At 41.0% G+C, this 16,054-nt stretch overlaps 2 protein-coding genes across 2 annotated transcripts; one reads left to right on the top strand and one right to left on the bottom strand.

The window, feature by feature from the left end:
- The first annotated feature begins 320 nt into the window (after positions 1 to 320).
- sun2 (Sad1 and UNC84 domain containing 2) lies at positions 321 to 11,285 on the top strand. Its single transcript, XM_076012888.1, has 17 exons — positions 321 to 426; positions 4,579 to 4,605; positions 5,088 to 5,196; positions 5,336 to 5,466; positions 5,810 to 6,073; positions 6,161 to 6,217; positions 6,595 to 6,666; positions 6,876 to 6,979; positions 8,329 to 8,379; positions 8,549 to 8,587; positions 9,200 to 9,382; positions 9,504 to 9,662; positions 9,758 to 9,854; positions 10,079 to 10,194; positions 10,341 to 10,514; positions 10,713 to 10,802; positions 10,921 to 11,285. The coding sequence occupies exons 3-17, from the start codon at positions 5,090 to 5,092 to the stop codon at positions 11,032 to 11,034; spliced, it is 1,758 nt and encodes a 585-aa protein (XP_075869003.1). The 5' UTR covers positions 321 to 426; positions 4,579 to 4,605; positions 5,088 to 5,089; the 3' UTR covers positions 11,035 to 11,285.
- Positions 11,286 to 11,644: 359 nt separating this feature from the next.
- LOC142879546 (uncharacterized) lies at positions 11,645 to 14,803 on the bottom strand. Its single transcript, XM_076012911.1, has 3 exons — positions 14,637 to 14,803; positions 13,522 to 13,783; positions 11,645 to 12,562 (listed from the first exon to the last, which is right to left on the bottom strand). Exons 1-3 carry the CDS (start codon positions 14,663 to 14,665, stop codon positions 11,885 to 11,887), a joined length of 969 nt encoding a protein of 322 aa, XP_075869026.1. The 5' UTR covers positions 14,666 to 14,803; the 3' UTR covers positions 11,645 to 11,884.
- Between the last annotated feature and the right edge of the window lie 1,251 nt (positions 14,804 to 16,054).

The following is a 16,054-nucleotide window of genomic DNA, read 5'->3' as shown; positions in this document are numbered from 1 at the left end:
AACAATAAAACGTCCTGATACCAACACGTTAGGTTTTGAGGGATCCCTATGGCCCAACAAGTGTGTTCTACTGCTCAAGCCACTTAGTAATAATAACACATTAATTCCATAATGCAACGGTTTATCGCTACATTTATTTAATCGTGATGATATCCCTGCGACTTTTTGTAGTGTAATTGTACATGCAGATCCCGCCCCCCCCCCCCCCCAGCATTTTTAAATCCCCTCCAACTCTACAGTTCAGTCACGGGAACGCGGCGGTGATTAAGCAACACCCCCCCCCCTGTTAAACGGAGGCAAATCGCTCTTGAACGTAACTCGGTGGTCGTATCGCGCTGTGGCGTTATCACGTCCTCACAGGCGGTTTGTCAGTTCACGCGCAGCCGGCGCCGTGCTCAGCGGTCACCGACGTCACAACATATCCAGGTAAGGGTTTTGACGTCGCTCGATGTAAAGTTGCTAAATGCGTTGAAATTCAGCCACGAAGTTGTTTAAGCGTTTTAGTTTGGTGCTTTAGGCGTGTTGTGTCAGGACCCCCTCCCCCCTCCAGCCTGTCTGGCATATTTATGTTGCCTTGGAATGCTAAACACAACAGCAACTAAATAACAACTGAAGAAACACAACCGTAAATTTATTGTTGTTGTTGTTGTTTTAACATTTCCTGAAGCTGAGTGAAAAAAAATAAAATAAAAATGATTTTAAAACTAATGCTGAACAGGACAACACACTACTAAACAACAGCGTTACGGCAATAGTGCCGTATTTGTAACGCTGAAAGTGCAGCTCGTGAACTAAAGAGGCTTTGTTTCCATCCTCCCCTCCTCCCACCTGGAAAGCAGTGTTAGCCGCACAATAAAACAGATATAAATGAACTTTTCCAAACATAAAGTGCATGATGACAGTATCAACTTTTTTTTTTTTTTTTTAACACCTGAACAAAGAAAAAAACGAAACTTTCAAGCTACCGTTTACTCGTCTCTTATCTCATATACGTAAATTTTATATACATAGGGGGACTCGATTTGGTCTGAAATCAAACTACTACACATACAAGGGGGTTTAATCTTGAAAAAAAGACCGCTGGGAAACATCGAACCGACAGAATAAAGCAAAACAAAAAACAAAAAAAAACTGTTAATGTGTGTGTGTGTGTGTGTGTGTGTGTGTGTGTGTGTGTGTGTGTGTGTGTGTGTGTGTGTGAAGTCAATTTCATAGATAGTATTCTCATGTAATAACTATTAACTAATATCTTTATAAAAAATAAATGTTAATTTTTATTGTTTGTTTATTATCATTTACGTATTTGGTATCAAATAAATATAGAAATTTGAATAATAAAATAGCTAATACTGAATACTTAACCTTTTATATTTATTTCAGAAATATACATAACTGTCTGCCCTGCTCTTGTGTATTACAATCTATGTAAGTGTCAAGTAACTACACCACCTAGTGGGTAAAGTCAGGTGTTGTTTTTTTTTTTGTTTTTTTTGTTATTTGGTTTTCACATTAGTTAAATTGCACCGACAGGTTGTTACTCCCCCACTGGTGGGAATGATGCAGTGCATGCTGGAACATACTGCACGGCAAGCGACCATTGGTCGTCCACTGCTTTTCACAAATCCATGTTGTGAATTATAATAGTGAATGTCGACTGAAATTCAGACACCACTACAAAATGGGTGAATCCAGAATGCAGGGAGCAGAGAGTGGTTTTGGACATGGCCATAGTCTCCGTCCGTCATCTGCAGCAGCAGCAGCAGCAGCAGGGAAGTTAGGAGCATAAATACTTGTTGTTGTTTTTTACTCATAAAATCAGAGTTAAAGGTAAAGTTCTATTGAGAAGAATGGTGAGGCCACGGCTGAAAAGACTTAACATGATTCAAGCTAAAATGCTAAATGCTAACATGGCTGCTGAGCTTCATCTGAAGGAGGGAGTAGATGTCCTGAGGTCGCCTCACCCTGCTGATCCACCACTTTCATCCTCTGCCTGGCCGCTGCCCTCGAAAAACCAGCAAGAGTATAAGACAAGATGGCCGACATGAACACGACACGCCAATCGGTTTGGACGCAGGATGAGAAATACATTACACGAAGAAGAAAGAAATTTCCGCTTGAGACTTCTGGCATGGACTGTGGATGTATGGCGGCGCCCCGTCACTGCAGTTGGGTCCCTCTCAAAACCAGTCAGAGAAGAACACAACCAATCGGAACGGAGACCTGAAGTTGAACCAAAGATGGCGAGGAAGTTCACTATGCTACAGTTCACCATGCTACAGTGGCCTGTGGGTATAATTGTTTCTGAAATAAAAAAGTACAATCAGGTGAACAAAATATTTAAAAGCCAACCAAAACAGTGGTCTGGGACCTTCCACGGGTTTCAAACCAGGTTTATTAGAATCTGAGGAGAAGAAAACAAAAAGTAGATGCGGTTTCTCCCGATAGGCCAACATATCTGCCAGCCCAACTTGACAAAGCGGCTCTAACAACGGTTAATGGTCAGCAGATGAATGTGCTTAACTAGGTTAACTGTGGCGCGGTGAACCTACTTGCCATCTTCAGTCGGACTTGAGATTCTCTTCTCAGATTGGTTGTGTTTCTCCCACCGGTTTCCTTTTGCAAATAAATATTAATGAATTTGGCATTACTTTCTCTGTCCGGATACAATTTAGAAATTCACATTTGGAATAATTAAATACTGGACCGTGTAAAAAAAAAAAAAAAAAAAAAAAGATAGTAAGAAATAGAGTCCTACGACTCAGAATAAATACCAAGCTAGCTGGCTGCCTCACAAATCGATTCTGCTGCAGTGCGGTCTATATTTACTCTAAACAGGAAAGAGTTTCCAGCTTGCAGCCTTTTGCTGTGGTCTGTAGTTAAGTGGAGCGCGACTTCAGCAACTCTTGCATTGCCTCTGTGTTGCTGTTACAATTTGCTGCTCTTTTAAACGAAGCCAGGATGTCTCTCGTAAATTCAGAGCCACAAAATTGTGGGGATGACATTTAGCAAAGTGTGCCAGGAGTTGTCTGGGAGAAGCACGTGTTGATTAATAGCAACCTCAAGTGAAGAAGGCCTCTGTACGCGCCTGAAGACTTCCTGTTGCTCTCTGTCGAGTGTGATGGGCTGCCACTTCCTTGTCTAACTGTCGTCCTTCAGAACTCTTAAGAACCTCCGCTGACACAGTTTGGCTTTGTTGCTCTATTCAGCAAAATTGCATCAGAGGATTAATTCAGATCAGGTTAGTTGAATACCATCTTTTTTTTTAATAATCAGGTTAAAACATGGAATTTAAATCAAGTGGATGCTGTTGTTTACACTGCACCGTTTCAGGAATTGTTTTTTTTTCAATGTCCGATGAAGGAAATGAAAAGAGCGGTTTTATCCGTCAAACTCCAGGTTCTCTGGGTTTTTAGTGTCATCTTCTTCATTTAAGTTCCATTCGGTTCAGTCTTTGTATTTCTCAAATTTGTCTGGAGTTGGTTACGTTGCATGTACTGTACATGTGTCCCGTATGGTGATGTAAATCATCTACACCGGAGCCGCCGCACCTTACAGTCATCGTGCTCATCGTAACGGCTCAGACAGTGGTAGCTTTAAAAGTTGCCTCCCCCAAAATAACTTTTTTCAGCTGGCCAGTTTCTAACATTAATCTTAAAATACCTCGCAGCCAAGTGATCGAGTAGAAGACTGTTAATAATCGATATCAGCGATACGTAAGAGACAGGTGCCGAGCATTGCATCAGTTCCGGTACTCTCCAAGGCTGTTGTCTTGTTTTATCGCATTGCTCATACTGTCGCTACTGCAAATAATACGTAGCACGTAACAACTTTTTTGGGTGGCCACATCAAATATAAATTAAATTAAATATATATATAAGCATAGGTGCAATTAACACAACGATTGGGGTTACCTTTCATTTTGTGTTGTCGAGCCTTGTGTGTTATTAATTCTTTTTAATCGCAATAGTTAACTGCAATTAATCAGGTTTTGATTGGCATGCGTAAGAGTCTCTTTATTTTTCCTTTTTTTGTAAAGCAATTCTTACCAGTGTCTTAATGGAGAACCAAATGAACAAATAGAAAACATTTCCTCTTTGGTCTTCTGTATTAATTCTTTCAAAACAGTGTATCTGTATCCAGACCCACTTATGACGTACGTTTGTTGTTTAAAAACAAAAAAAACACATGACCCCTGATGAATCCAAATCAAACATGTCAGCAGGGTGTTCACAGCACTTTTTGTAAAACACAAAAAAAAGTTAGCAGGATACAGTTTGAAGACAGCGCTACAGCTTGAGGACCTGACTACGGGTGATCGGAAGGGACAAAAGGCTTGCCGTTGAAATGCAATTATGTTCTGTTCTGGATACTTGCGTAAAGAAATACTCGGGTTAACGTAAAAAACAAGAATAACTAAAACACAATGCTCAGCCTCTATACAAATTGTTATTGATATTCTTAAATTCTCTCTCTCTTTCTCTTTCTCTCTCTCTTTCTCTCTCTCTCTCTCTCTCTCTCAATGCACCCTCTCCCACCTGCTGCCTGCACCCTGCTGGTGATGGGGATCGGGGATTGCAGTTATTTCCTATGAACAAGGAATTCCCAGTAAGTGCAGGTCATAAACTCATGTTGATTAAAGGTTCAGTGTGTTCAATTTGGCCTCATTTGAGATTTTTATATTGGTAAAAGCTCAATATACTGCATATATATATTAACAAAAGTGTATACTTAGAAGTATGCACTCTTAATAAATGATGAGCAGCTGGAACGTTGCACAGCCATGGAATGAAAAGTCACTTGTTTCTCCTTGTTGAAGCCAATGAGCCGAGAGCTCGGGCCAAGGCCTCCACGGTGGGCGCAGTCCCACAAACGCTGCTTGCAGCTTTAATCATCATTTTTCATTTTTAAAATTCACATCCCTACCTGTACTTCTACTGAAACAGTTTTACCTACAACGTTGCAAGCAGGGTCATTTGAGTACATACACGAATCGGAGTGATGTCCATAATATTAGGCCTATATTAAAAATAGAGTTGGTTCCTGCAAATGAAGCGTGCTGAAAAATGCTCTGTCTCTGTTTCTTTAAGACATGTCTCGTCGGAGTTTTCGCCTCAAGTCCAGCGGCTACTATAACTCGGATGAAGAATCCGATTCAAGTAGCGTGACAAACATTTCCTACCGTGAAAACCCTGTCAAGTATGTTGTGCCTTTTTTGTGTTGTTGTGCCTTTGTGCGTGGCTGCAATGATTCGCTAGATGCTTCATCTCCAGTCAGCCGCTTCAAGTTGCGCGCCATAATGTTGATTCCTATTGTGTTCTATATTGTTTACGCTAAGGGTTTTCAAGAAGAAGGCCAGGTCTAGTAAGGGTCAATCTAAAACTCCAACCACTTTCAAGAGCAATGGCGCTTCTGGGAGCCCCTCAGCATCCGCCTCTCAAAGCAAGTATCATGATGAAAATGTTGAAGGTAATTTTTCATAGATTAAATAGATTTAAAGAAAGACATTTAGCTTCCAAAATGTGATTCATATGTTGTAGAATATATTCATGATTAAATGATTCATTAAAAAAAAATAGAAACATGTCAAGTAAACCCTAGTCTCTGTCTGGTGCTAAATGCATATTATCATATTTACCAACACATATACAAATTACAGTTAAAAAATATTAAATGTTGTGCAGGTGTGTCTGTTACTGTAACCCTAACCACACCTGCGCGTCCGTAAACAGTGTATGTGTATAGGACCACTTGTCACTTGACCACTTGTATTTATTACATTGAGGAGGGACTTTTCTATTCTGTGTCTCAGTCCCACCGTCAGCCCCTACAAGTCAGCCAAGCCGCGGGATCACGGCGCCCCCTTCCATCTGTTCTGAGATGCCGACTCCAGTCAGGGGTCATCATGCCAGACAGGGAAGTGGCCAAAGAACTATGGACAGCTCAGGCTACTCATCCAGTGAGAATCCTAACAGGAAGCCTATCCATTCCGCTACCAGCAGCACTGGCAAAAGCTATGGTAGCACTGTGGCTGGATACAGACCAAGAATTAACAGAGCCCTCTTTTCTCTGATGGGTGAGTGTGAAGTATTAGTTTATCTGAGTGTGTATGTCTTTGTTCATGCCTTATTTAATTACGACTTTTATTATATGTTTTGAACAGATTTGATCTCGTCACTGGTCAACCCAATACACAAAATTGTGAATGTAGCAGCTCTAGGTATGGTGTTAGGGTAAATGTCCACTTTATTTACACATACATTGTTAATTTGTACATGAAGTGATGCTTGTATGTCATGCAATTGGGACTGCTACTACTGCATTTGTGACATTTAGGCTGCGTTCAGACTGTAAGCGAATCGGATTTAAATCGGATTCCTTCTCGGATCCCATTTCTAGGGCTGACTGTCCACACTGTTTTTAGCAAGTGTCCAAATGGGATCTGGCTCTGTTCGGACCGGCCAACATCCTATTATCATCTTTATCATAGTGATTTTACATCATGACATTATAACTTGTTGTCCAGATCACTGTATGTGATTGGTTTCCTTCTTATTAAAGTACCTTGATTGTAGACCTTTATTCTCAATCTTGTAGCTAAAACTCCTCTCAGTAGTCACGTGAAGAAGGCCTGTGGTTTGTTTCTCCTCCTCTTCATCATCGTTTTATGTAAGTTGGATAAAATGTAAGTAATGTTTCCATGCCATCTTGCATTTTGTGTGACTATATGCTGTGCATTCATTGTGAGTCTCACTCTTTATTCATCATTCCAAGTCTGGAATCATGTGCTTGCCATTCCTTGTACTGTACTACAGGTTCATATCATAAGGCCACATTGACTTTGCAGGGATTGAAGTCTTTTTTTTTTTCCTCTGCAGGTGGTTTTTGGTTCCTACTTTCTCCGATTACCTCCATCCTGCTGAACAAAGATGTTGCAAATAAGTTGTTGCAGACTGAAAGGGAATTTGCTTCACATGCGATGGTAGGTCTGAACATCTGTGTGTGTGTGTGTGTGTGTGTGTGTGTGTGTGTGTGTGTGTGTGTGTGTGTGTGTGTGTGTGTGTGTGAGAGAGAGAGAGTTGCCTGGTGGTTGCAGTCCCTAGCCCAAGAGATTATCCTGAATGCAAAAGAGTTCCAAGATTGTACAGTCACTGGTCGTGTCTTATTGAGTTGTGCAGTATGTTCAAGGTTGACAATGTTGACATGGCTGTGGATCCAAAAGATCTCATAGACATTTTTAAAAATAGGTTGTTTTTTTTTGACAGGTAAACCCTGCAAATGCCAATTTGAATTGAATTTGCTTTAGATTCATTTTAGAATTATCATTAGGGAGACAAAAAAATCAAGATGGGAACATAAATATCAGGTGTGCAACTAGAATCGAGACCGGAACTTAGAGATAACTGGGTAGTCCTAAAAACATGTGCAGAAATCTTCTGGGTGAAACAGTGTTACGTATAGGACACTTGTTAGTAGCTCGCAATTTCATCTGGCTTACCTTATAGGGTGTGATGTAGGCTCTGTGTATGGCTAGCAGAGGCTCCAGCAGACCCCCGTGACCCGGAGCTCAGGAGTAAAGGGGTATGGAAAATGGATGGATGAATGGATGGATGGATGGATAGTTGGTGAAGAAGGTTCTTAAAAGTCATACTCAAATTGCATCAATGTTTGTATCCCAACTGCACAGCTACATGTGCTGTATGGATTTAATCGTGAAAGCCTTGACCCCATGCTGAAATAGTGTACCATACATTAAAGAAAAAGATGATCTATCCAGGGATGGTACAATCATTGTAACATGGAAGAGGAGAATTCCAGGGAACTCCATAGGGTTTTAAGGCATGCAAAGCCCAATAATAAAGTTGAGAGTTTGGTCCGGCCAAATGGAGTGGATTTCTTTACAGTGATTTGGAGGGGTGCAGAGTGTTAACATAAAGGAAAGGAAATCGAGACGAGGCAGTGTGTTCATTTTAACTGTCTAAATTCTACGTGAAGAGACAGTCTTTAGATTTCTCCATCTATTAATGTCTTGTTTATTTTGCTCAGCGTATCGTTGAAAATGTCTCTGTTGATTTCATGTATGGTTTTATAGATTGTATTTCCCAGATATGCATGAGAGCTTTTAGCCTAAATACAAGTGGGAATAGGAATATTCATATGTGTATTATTTATTTCGACGCGTAAATGCAACATTTTTTTTTTTTTTTTATCTTCATTGATGTTTTTGTTTTGTTTTGCTTTCTTGCTTGAAAGGAGTGTTGTTACACAAGCAATTTCCTCTGGGGATTAATAAAGAATTCTGATGGATGATTGATTATTTTTCCACTTTAGGATCCTGCCGCTGTAAACACTGCAGTTGAAGAAAAGATGCGTCAAGTTACGGTAGGAGGCAAATTGTGGTACAATCTGGAATGATTTCCAAAGTGATGCACGGAGCATGTTACATATTTATTATGAAGTAAAAATTTAACCCAGGATCATATTGGTGATCTCAGTTTACATCATTGTTATTGCATCACATTTTTGTAACCTGGAAATGTGTTTATTACAGGAGAAGCTGCAACGGACACAGGAGAAATTTCTGTTGCAGGTAAATGAATCATCTACGTGCCATTTCTAAATGATTGATACTCACTTTCTTTGTTACACACAAAGAAAAAAGCCCACAAGCAGGTTAACTGCAGCGCCATACATGACTTATTTACTGCACCAGTAAATTATAAGTTGAGTTCACTCCTTGTTTAGGTCATTTCCTTCCCTAAGTTGTTTGATCTCCTGACTCAAGCTGTCATTGTCTTGCTTTGGTCCAGAACTTTTCGGCCTCATTGAGCTCGTCAGCAGTCGGTCCTTCTTGTGTCTTTGGTTTTGTCTGAGCAACTGGCAAGTAGTATTTCATATTGTGTGCAGTTTTACGTAGTCCTCTACTTTGTTGGACCCGCAGTACAGGGTTACATCCTTTGAGTCATTTCTTAAAGCCCTCAAACCTTTTTTTTTGTGATTCCGTGGTTTTCTGGGAGTTTTCTGCTTTCTGGTTTCCATGGTAATGACACCTGGTATCGCCCCTCTTTGAAGGTTGTCTGGGAGACAGTTGACATAGGCACTGGGCCCTTGGAAAGACCATAGATCTGAAACTCAAGCCTTTGTACTTTCCATTGTGCAAATCCTGTGACTCAACCATCTGCTATCATGCTCTATTTTTCAGCTGAAAGAAAGTGTGCGCTCGGACTTGGAGAACATGAAAACTAGGATTGAAGACGTGGACTTGAACAATCGTGTGTACCTGGAGCGGGAGCATGCTGTCTTTGAAAAACAGCTGTCAGATTTCCACTCTGCTACTGCCAGCCTCAAGCTCAGAATCCAAGATATAGAGACTAAGAATGAGAAGGTAACGTCACTGATAGAGGCAAATCTCACATGAAGGGATGGACAATTTGTTTTCTTTGTGTTATCTTCGAACTATCTTGAACCTATGTCCTTCATGCCACCTCCTGTTTGCCCTGTTGAAGCTGTCTGAAGAGTGGGTTTCACTCAAGAGGAAACCTCCCCCAGCTTGGTGTCCCTGTGTGAGCACTGACTCAGGTCAAACTCATCTTAGCCCACACTTTCAAAGCGCACTGAAGAAGTGGTTCACTGACCACTTTAGGGTGGACGATGGAGTGATGAAGGTAATCCAACGCTACCTTGTTACCTGGTTATATCCATAATCACCATTTTATCTGAGTATTTACTGATTGACTGTATCTGGCTATGTTCATATCAGGAGCAGGACACTCTCAGGCTCGTTGAGAAAGGAAGCTGCTCAGAATGTGTGTACCCCATGGCTGACAAAATGCCCGACTTCGCCCTCGAGACTCAAGGTTGGTAATAAGTGAAGCGCTTAGACTTGTGCAGTAACACACATATTTCATGAAAAATAATTTCAACAGTACTTTGCCCTTAGAAAGATGTAGTATTTCTGTAAATAACCATTTGTTCCGTTATTGCTTTGTTGACGACTAATATGATCTTTCAACAAATTTGATCGAAACAAGAAATGGCAGTGTATTCTCATGGGTAGATATGGATGTGCTTGTGCTTTCAGGAGCGAGTGTCGTCAGTACAAGGTGTTCAGAGACATACCGTGGCCGTTCAGCATGTGTCACCCTGTTTGGGATTCCTCTGTGGTATCCATCTGAGAGTCCTCGCACAGTTATCCAGGTTCTCTCTTTGTCTTATATGTGAATTTAGAGCATGGAGCTGATTTACATTCCTTCAAGTAATCTTCCATTTGACTGAGAGCATGAAATACATTATATAAAATACTTGATCATTTGTCCAAGCTTTAACTCACTATGTCGTCGTAGGGCTCTCCGGTTCTGCTCCCAGGGAAGTGTTGGGCTTTTCATGGTGCCCAGGGGTCACTCGTGATCTCATTGTCTCATCCAATCAAAATGACTCATGTGACACTGGACCACTTACCACGGTTCAAGTCCCCAACTGGCCGCATTGACTCCTCCCCCAAGGACTTTGAGGTTCATGTAAGTGATTAGAATTGTTTTTTGTTTTTTTTCATATGAACATAATGTGGGCTATATATGCGTCTTACAATAAAGTGCATTCAATGGTGATCATCTTATTCAGCCATTATTTTAACTGCCATTAAAATCTATTCACTTTTGAAATAGATTTCTTAGATTATGATTCTATTCAGTTACAATTTCCTTCTGCCACAATAGGGAATGAAAAATGAAATAGAAGATGGAATTCTGCTTGGAACATTCACTTATGATGAATATGGAGAACCGACACAGACTTTCGAGTTACCTGTAAGTCAAAATTGTTTTATGGATGACTTATTTATTCTCCCAATTTTAAATGTTTCTAATTTTCTTCTGACTATTTAATTTTCTTCTCTCTGGCCGGCGGTTTCCCCATCAACTACAGCGGCCCACAGACGAGGTGTATCGGTTGGTGGAACTACGCGTTCTTTCTAACTGGGGTCACATGGAATATACTTGTCTTTATCGCTTCCGCGTCCATGGACATATCTCCAAGTGAAACTAATGGATTACCCTCTTTTTGCAGATAACAGTATTTTTTTTTATTCAAAAATAGTCATATTCAATTGGGTGGTGAAAGGCTGACTTCCCTATAAAACAAGTGCTGTTGAGCATTGCTTTTCCTGTATGTATATTGTATTTAAGATTGAACTAGACTGATTTTTAAAATGACACTTTACTAGAGTTTGATTCTTTTGTCAGAGGTCAATGTGTATTCAGTGTATTCAGACAATAAAAGCACTGTCTGTAGTAACACACTCGAAATTGGTAATTTATAAGAAAACATTTATAACATTGACAACGTGCCTAAACCCAACTGCAGTCATTGCTGCTGTGTTCAAAGCATTTTCACAAAGGCTTGTTATGACAGTGTGACTTGTGTAGGAAAGAAAAGACCTGTTTCTACTCAGCGTTGCTTCCCCCAAAACAATAGATTATCATGTTTGCAGGTAGGCTAGCGTGAACCGTCAGCTAGCATCACGGCTAGTAGCGATGCACTGATCCCATACTGGGTATTGGTATCGGTCCGATACTGGACGAAATTATGGGGTCATATTTCAGTATGAAACCACGGAGGAGGAGGAGAAAATAACGACACACAGAGCAAATACAAATCAATCAATCAACTTTTATTTGTACAGTGCTAAATCACATCCAAAGACGTCTCAAAGCGCTCTGTGCAATCAAAGAAAAAAAAAAATCAGTCCTCAATTTGAAGGCACACTCCAATAGATTTGAATAATAATAGCAAAAGACAAACATCTATACTCTTTGGCAGATTGTGGAAACATTGAGATCATTTTTATAGAAACGTAGCAACTAAGCGCAGCTGCTAACTCAGAGCAGAGCTAAACAGATGAACCAGTTCCAGTAATTTGGGTTTGCAAATTTTGAAGATCTTCCAGGTTGGCCTCAGGTCCGTCCTCCGAGGTCACATATCCAGGGTAAGTAGGGTAAAACTCTGGAGGTCCACTTGTGTCAGTCAGGCTTTGGTGTGGTGAAGGTGGGAGCAGTGGTATCAGCTTGGCATGAGCGTAGTCGATCTCAAAGCCCTCAAAGATCAGCCCTGTTCCCCTGGCACCCAGACCTTCCTCCAGGAGTCTGGACACCTCCCTGGAGGCAAGAACCAGTCCCTCGTAGTCTGCCTTCTCCAGTTTGAAGATGTCAGAGGTCAAAGGTCTGCGTGGTACCAACACGGTGAAACCAGGGGAGTTGGGGAAAGGAGTGAGAAAGGCCACGTGGCTTTCGTTCTCCCACACTCGCCACTGCTGCTCCTCTCCTCGGACGATGCGCGAGAACAACCCAGGGTGCGCTGGATCTTCTCCCAGGAAGGAGTAGCTGGGCGGGGCATCCGCTGACGGCAGCTTGGCTCGGATCTTGGCTTGGATCTCACTCAGCCTGGAGTCGCTCCATCTTGGAGCAGTCTTTGAAGTGCAGTAACCTGGATCGGAAGCATGGTACTCCTCCTGTCCTGCCAAGTGAGGGCGCCACTCTTCACTCAGACCATGCAGAGGAACGATGCGGATCTGCCCAGCGATAATGTACCAACCAAGCGAGTTCATTAAAAGCAGAAAAGTCATACACTTAATATAATATATCAAACGTTGTTTTTTTCCTTTTTTTGTACAGTGACTTCTGTTTACACTGTTGGCGCTTTAATTTTTTTTAATCACAGTCATGTTGGAACTTCAGGCTAATTTAACACACCTGATTATAATTATTAGTTATCGCTGTCAGGCAGCTGAAGCTTATCAAGGGCTTGATAAAGACTTAAAAATGGATGGAAAAGCATCAGTAAGTGTTTCGTTATGTGTTGTAAAGTAAAGGGAACATCTTTAATGACTACCACCATCAACAAACACAGACGTTGTTGAGATTCTTGCCCTGGAAATCCTGGCAGAGGTTCGCCAGTCAAGAAACGTCTCCGTTCTTCCGACTGTTTTTATTTATTTATTTTTTTGCACTCCTCTCCCTCATTTGTGATGACTTTCAGTATTTCAGATGTTTATTATTGCAGCCAAAACATGGCTTATTATACAAAGGAATAATATGTTTCAAGTTTTTATTTCTTTGGATTTTGCTGATCAGGTCTTGCAGCTTAAAAAAAACAACTCAAATTTCATAATCATTTTCTGAGTTTGTGGCTTTGTGGTTTAAATAAGCTAAAAATCTTAATCAGCAAAGTTACAACAGGGAACTGCTTGAGACGTCAATTTGCGTGGAATGGCTCAATAAAATGTATTGCTTTCATCTTTGATGTTAAATTGCCAAAATAAAACAACTTTTACTCGATATTCAAATTTTTCGGGTACTTCCTGTAGTTGCAGTGCGAGACGCAACTTATTTTACCAGGCTGTGGTGTTGAGGTAAAATCCTTAAAAAAAAAAACACACACACATTTGATGGAGTTCTATGCTATTTCAAGCCAATAGAGCTTTTTAAATGCTCCAGTTTGGTTAACATCAGTCAGTCAAACGGGCTGCACCTGAACGGATCTGTCGCTGTGGGGTCTGCTGACCAGAGCACATCTCTTCACCGCCAGTCTGTCGCACAGCAGCTCCGCAACAGCCCTCGCTCCCAGCATCCAGGATAGAAACTCCTCCTTCTCCAGGTGGAAGACACTGCCTCCCAGCTTGCGTTGGGCACGGTGCTCCACGATGACGCAGCCCGGGCTCCAAGGCCGGGGGTTCAGGTAAGCTACCAGGCCCGCTACCTCCCAGATAACATGCAGGGGAGCGCTGTTCATTCTGACAACGTCGGAAGGAAAGAATACCATCAAGCACCAGCAGCTCAGACACAGTTCTGGACATTGACTGTACGCAGAGATTACCACTGGCTTGTTGTTGTTACAAATGACAATGACACCCATTGCAAGTCTGTCCGTCCTAGAGAGAATATCTATAATATATATATATATATATATAATTGTCTTAATTTGGGTCAGGGGCAGCTATTCAGATCCTTTTTTTGTTTCCGTGACCCTCAGGATCTTTAAAAATAATAATAATAATAATAATAAATTCAAAATGACTGTCTTACTGCATCCAACCTCACCAGCGATGGCACGTTGTGAGAGGCCTTGCTTGTGCAGCTCAACAATCCTACCACGTTCAAAGACACTGAGCTACTCTTTTTCTTTTTCTTTTTTGCATTTGCCATCAGGAGATCTTGACATAGTGATGACTTGACAGAAAATAACACGGAATCCACATTTTCACACAGATTTTTGGCTCTTAAAGGCCGTGGTCTTAAACTTTTGATTAGCTGATGAACGCAGCCCGTTTCAGTTCAACTGTTGTTGTTGTTGTTTTCAACAAATTGCCCAGCTCAATTTGTTTTTCCTCTCTTGCTCCCATTTCTTCTTATATATACACACACACACACACACACACACACACACACACACACACACACACACACACACACACACAAGGCTTCATTGTGTTTTATTCTCTGGGCTCCTGTCTTCGCTAAGTCATGTACAGCGAGTCTATTCACTTTTCGGCGTGTGCCATATTGAAATGGGTGACATATTGAAATGGGTGACATATTGAAATGGGTGAGACTCGAGCGGCCGACCAGCGTCACTGGCTTGCTTACCTTTTGGTGAAGAGCGTCCTAAATAGCATGAAGTGACGTAAGAAGCAGCGGTGACTGATAGGATTGGGGTTTAAAGTTCCTCTGCTGTTAACGGTTGCAACAAAAAAAAAAAAAAAAAAAATTAAAAAAAATGACAGGCTTGTCGCAAGGCTGTCGTCAAAAACAGATCTTAAAGTTTTGGAATAACCACGTCTACTTCCTGGTTACGTCATTTCCCCCTCCCTACGGATACCGATGTGGACGCTACCTTAACGTTAATAATAAGCGACTACGTACTTCTTAATCGACGTTAAAATAGCCCCCAAAAAATCTGATTGATTGCTCATGTTAATTTATCAGTCATATTATCGAAACTAAGCTCCCCCTTGTCTATATTTGTCAGTCATGCGATGAGCCTGCGCAGGCGCAGCGGTATAAAACGTTTTTCAATTTGGAAGAAATGCTGTACGTGTTAGAAATCGTGGCATATCTCTGTGTTTTGTATATTTCCACATCTCAATTTCTTTCTTAAACTGTTGAACATTGACTTTCATTTCAGTCCATTCTTTCGTTTGTGATTATAAAACCTTTCATATAAAAATAATTAATGATTAAAAGGAAAGATGACTTCTGTACATAGTCTTTTTATCACACATAAGTGAATAATTTTCAATAAAGTAAAATTCAGTAAAATTCTGCAGCGAGTCTTGAAACTCTTGATTAAATCTGTTGTGAGGTTTGTTTAGAAAGGCGTCTATTTCTGGGTTCTGGTCAGGTTTGTGATTTGAAGCCTAGAGGTTGCTGTCAAATAAAATAAAAAAAGACGTTATTTATTTCCTGTGGGTTGTGAGTGATAGTTCCTTTTGCGCCGACTGTGGACGGAATTTTCTTTTTCAAATTGCAATAAATGAGCCCAATATCTACTTTGTACTTACCTGTACTGAACCTTTTCATCTTGACGTTGATATATAAAGCAATTGCGTTTTCTTGTGTACGATGGTACGTAGTTCTGTTTTGAAATGATTTTCAACGGGATGGGTCAAAAACATTTCAGACGGCTGTCCCAAGTCTATGGGGATGTTGTTGCGATTAAAGAGGCACTAGATGGCAGTACAGGACGAGAAATAATTCACTGTTAATGTGCGATGCGCAGCCTTTCAAATACAAAAACAAGCAGCGGACCAGTGGGATGTTAGTAACCAGGGGACGTTGCTCTGCTCTGCTGGTTTATTTTTCAGTTTATTTTGTAAACTTCCTTCCCCTTTGGTCATGACGTCTCTGTCAAACCAATCCAATCTTCATACATGTCAACTAATACAGTTAATCAGCTTTCAGTACACCTGGATTTGAGGTGTTCCATCACCCACTGCATTACCCACTGCACTACTGTGCCTCCTTCGATAGGATATGAACAGAACCCCCCCCCCGTGCACGGTGCC

Source organism: Nelusetta ayraudi, unplaced genomic scaffold, assembly GCF_046127955.1.
Source record: "Nelusetta ayraudi isolate G7.1 ecotype Tasmania unplaced genomic scaffold, CSIRO-AGI_Nayr_v1 ptg000006l, whole genome shotgun sequence".
Lineage (NCBI taxonomy): Eukaryota > Metazoa > Chordata > Actinopteri > Tetraodontiformes > Monacanthidae > Nelusetta > Nelusetta ayraudi.
This window is presented reverse-complemented; position numbering and strand designations above follow the sequence as displayed.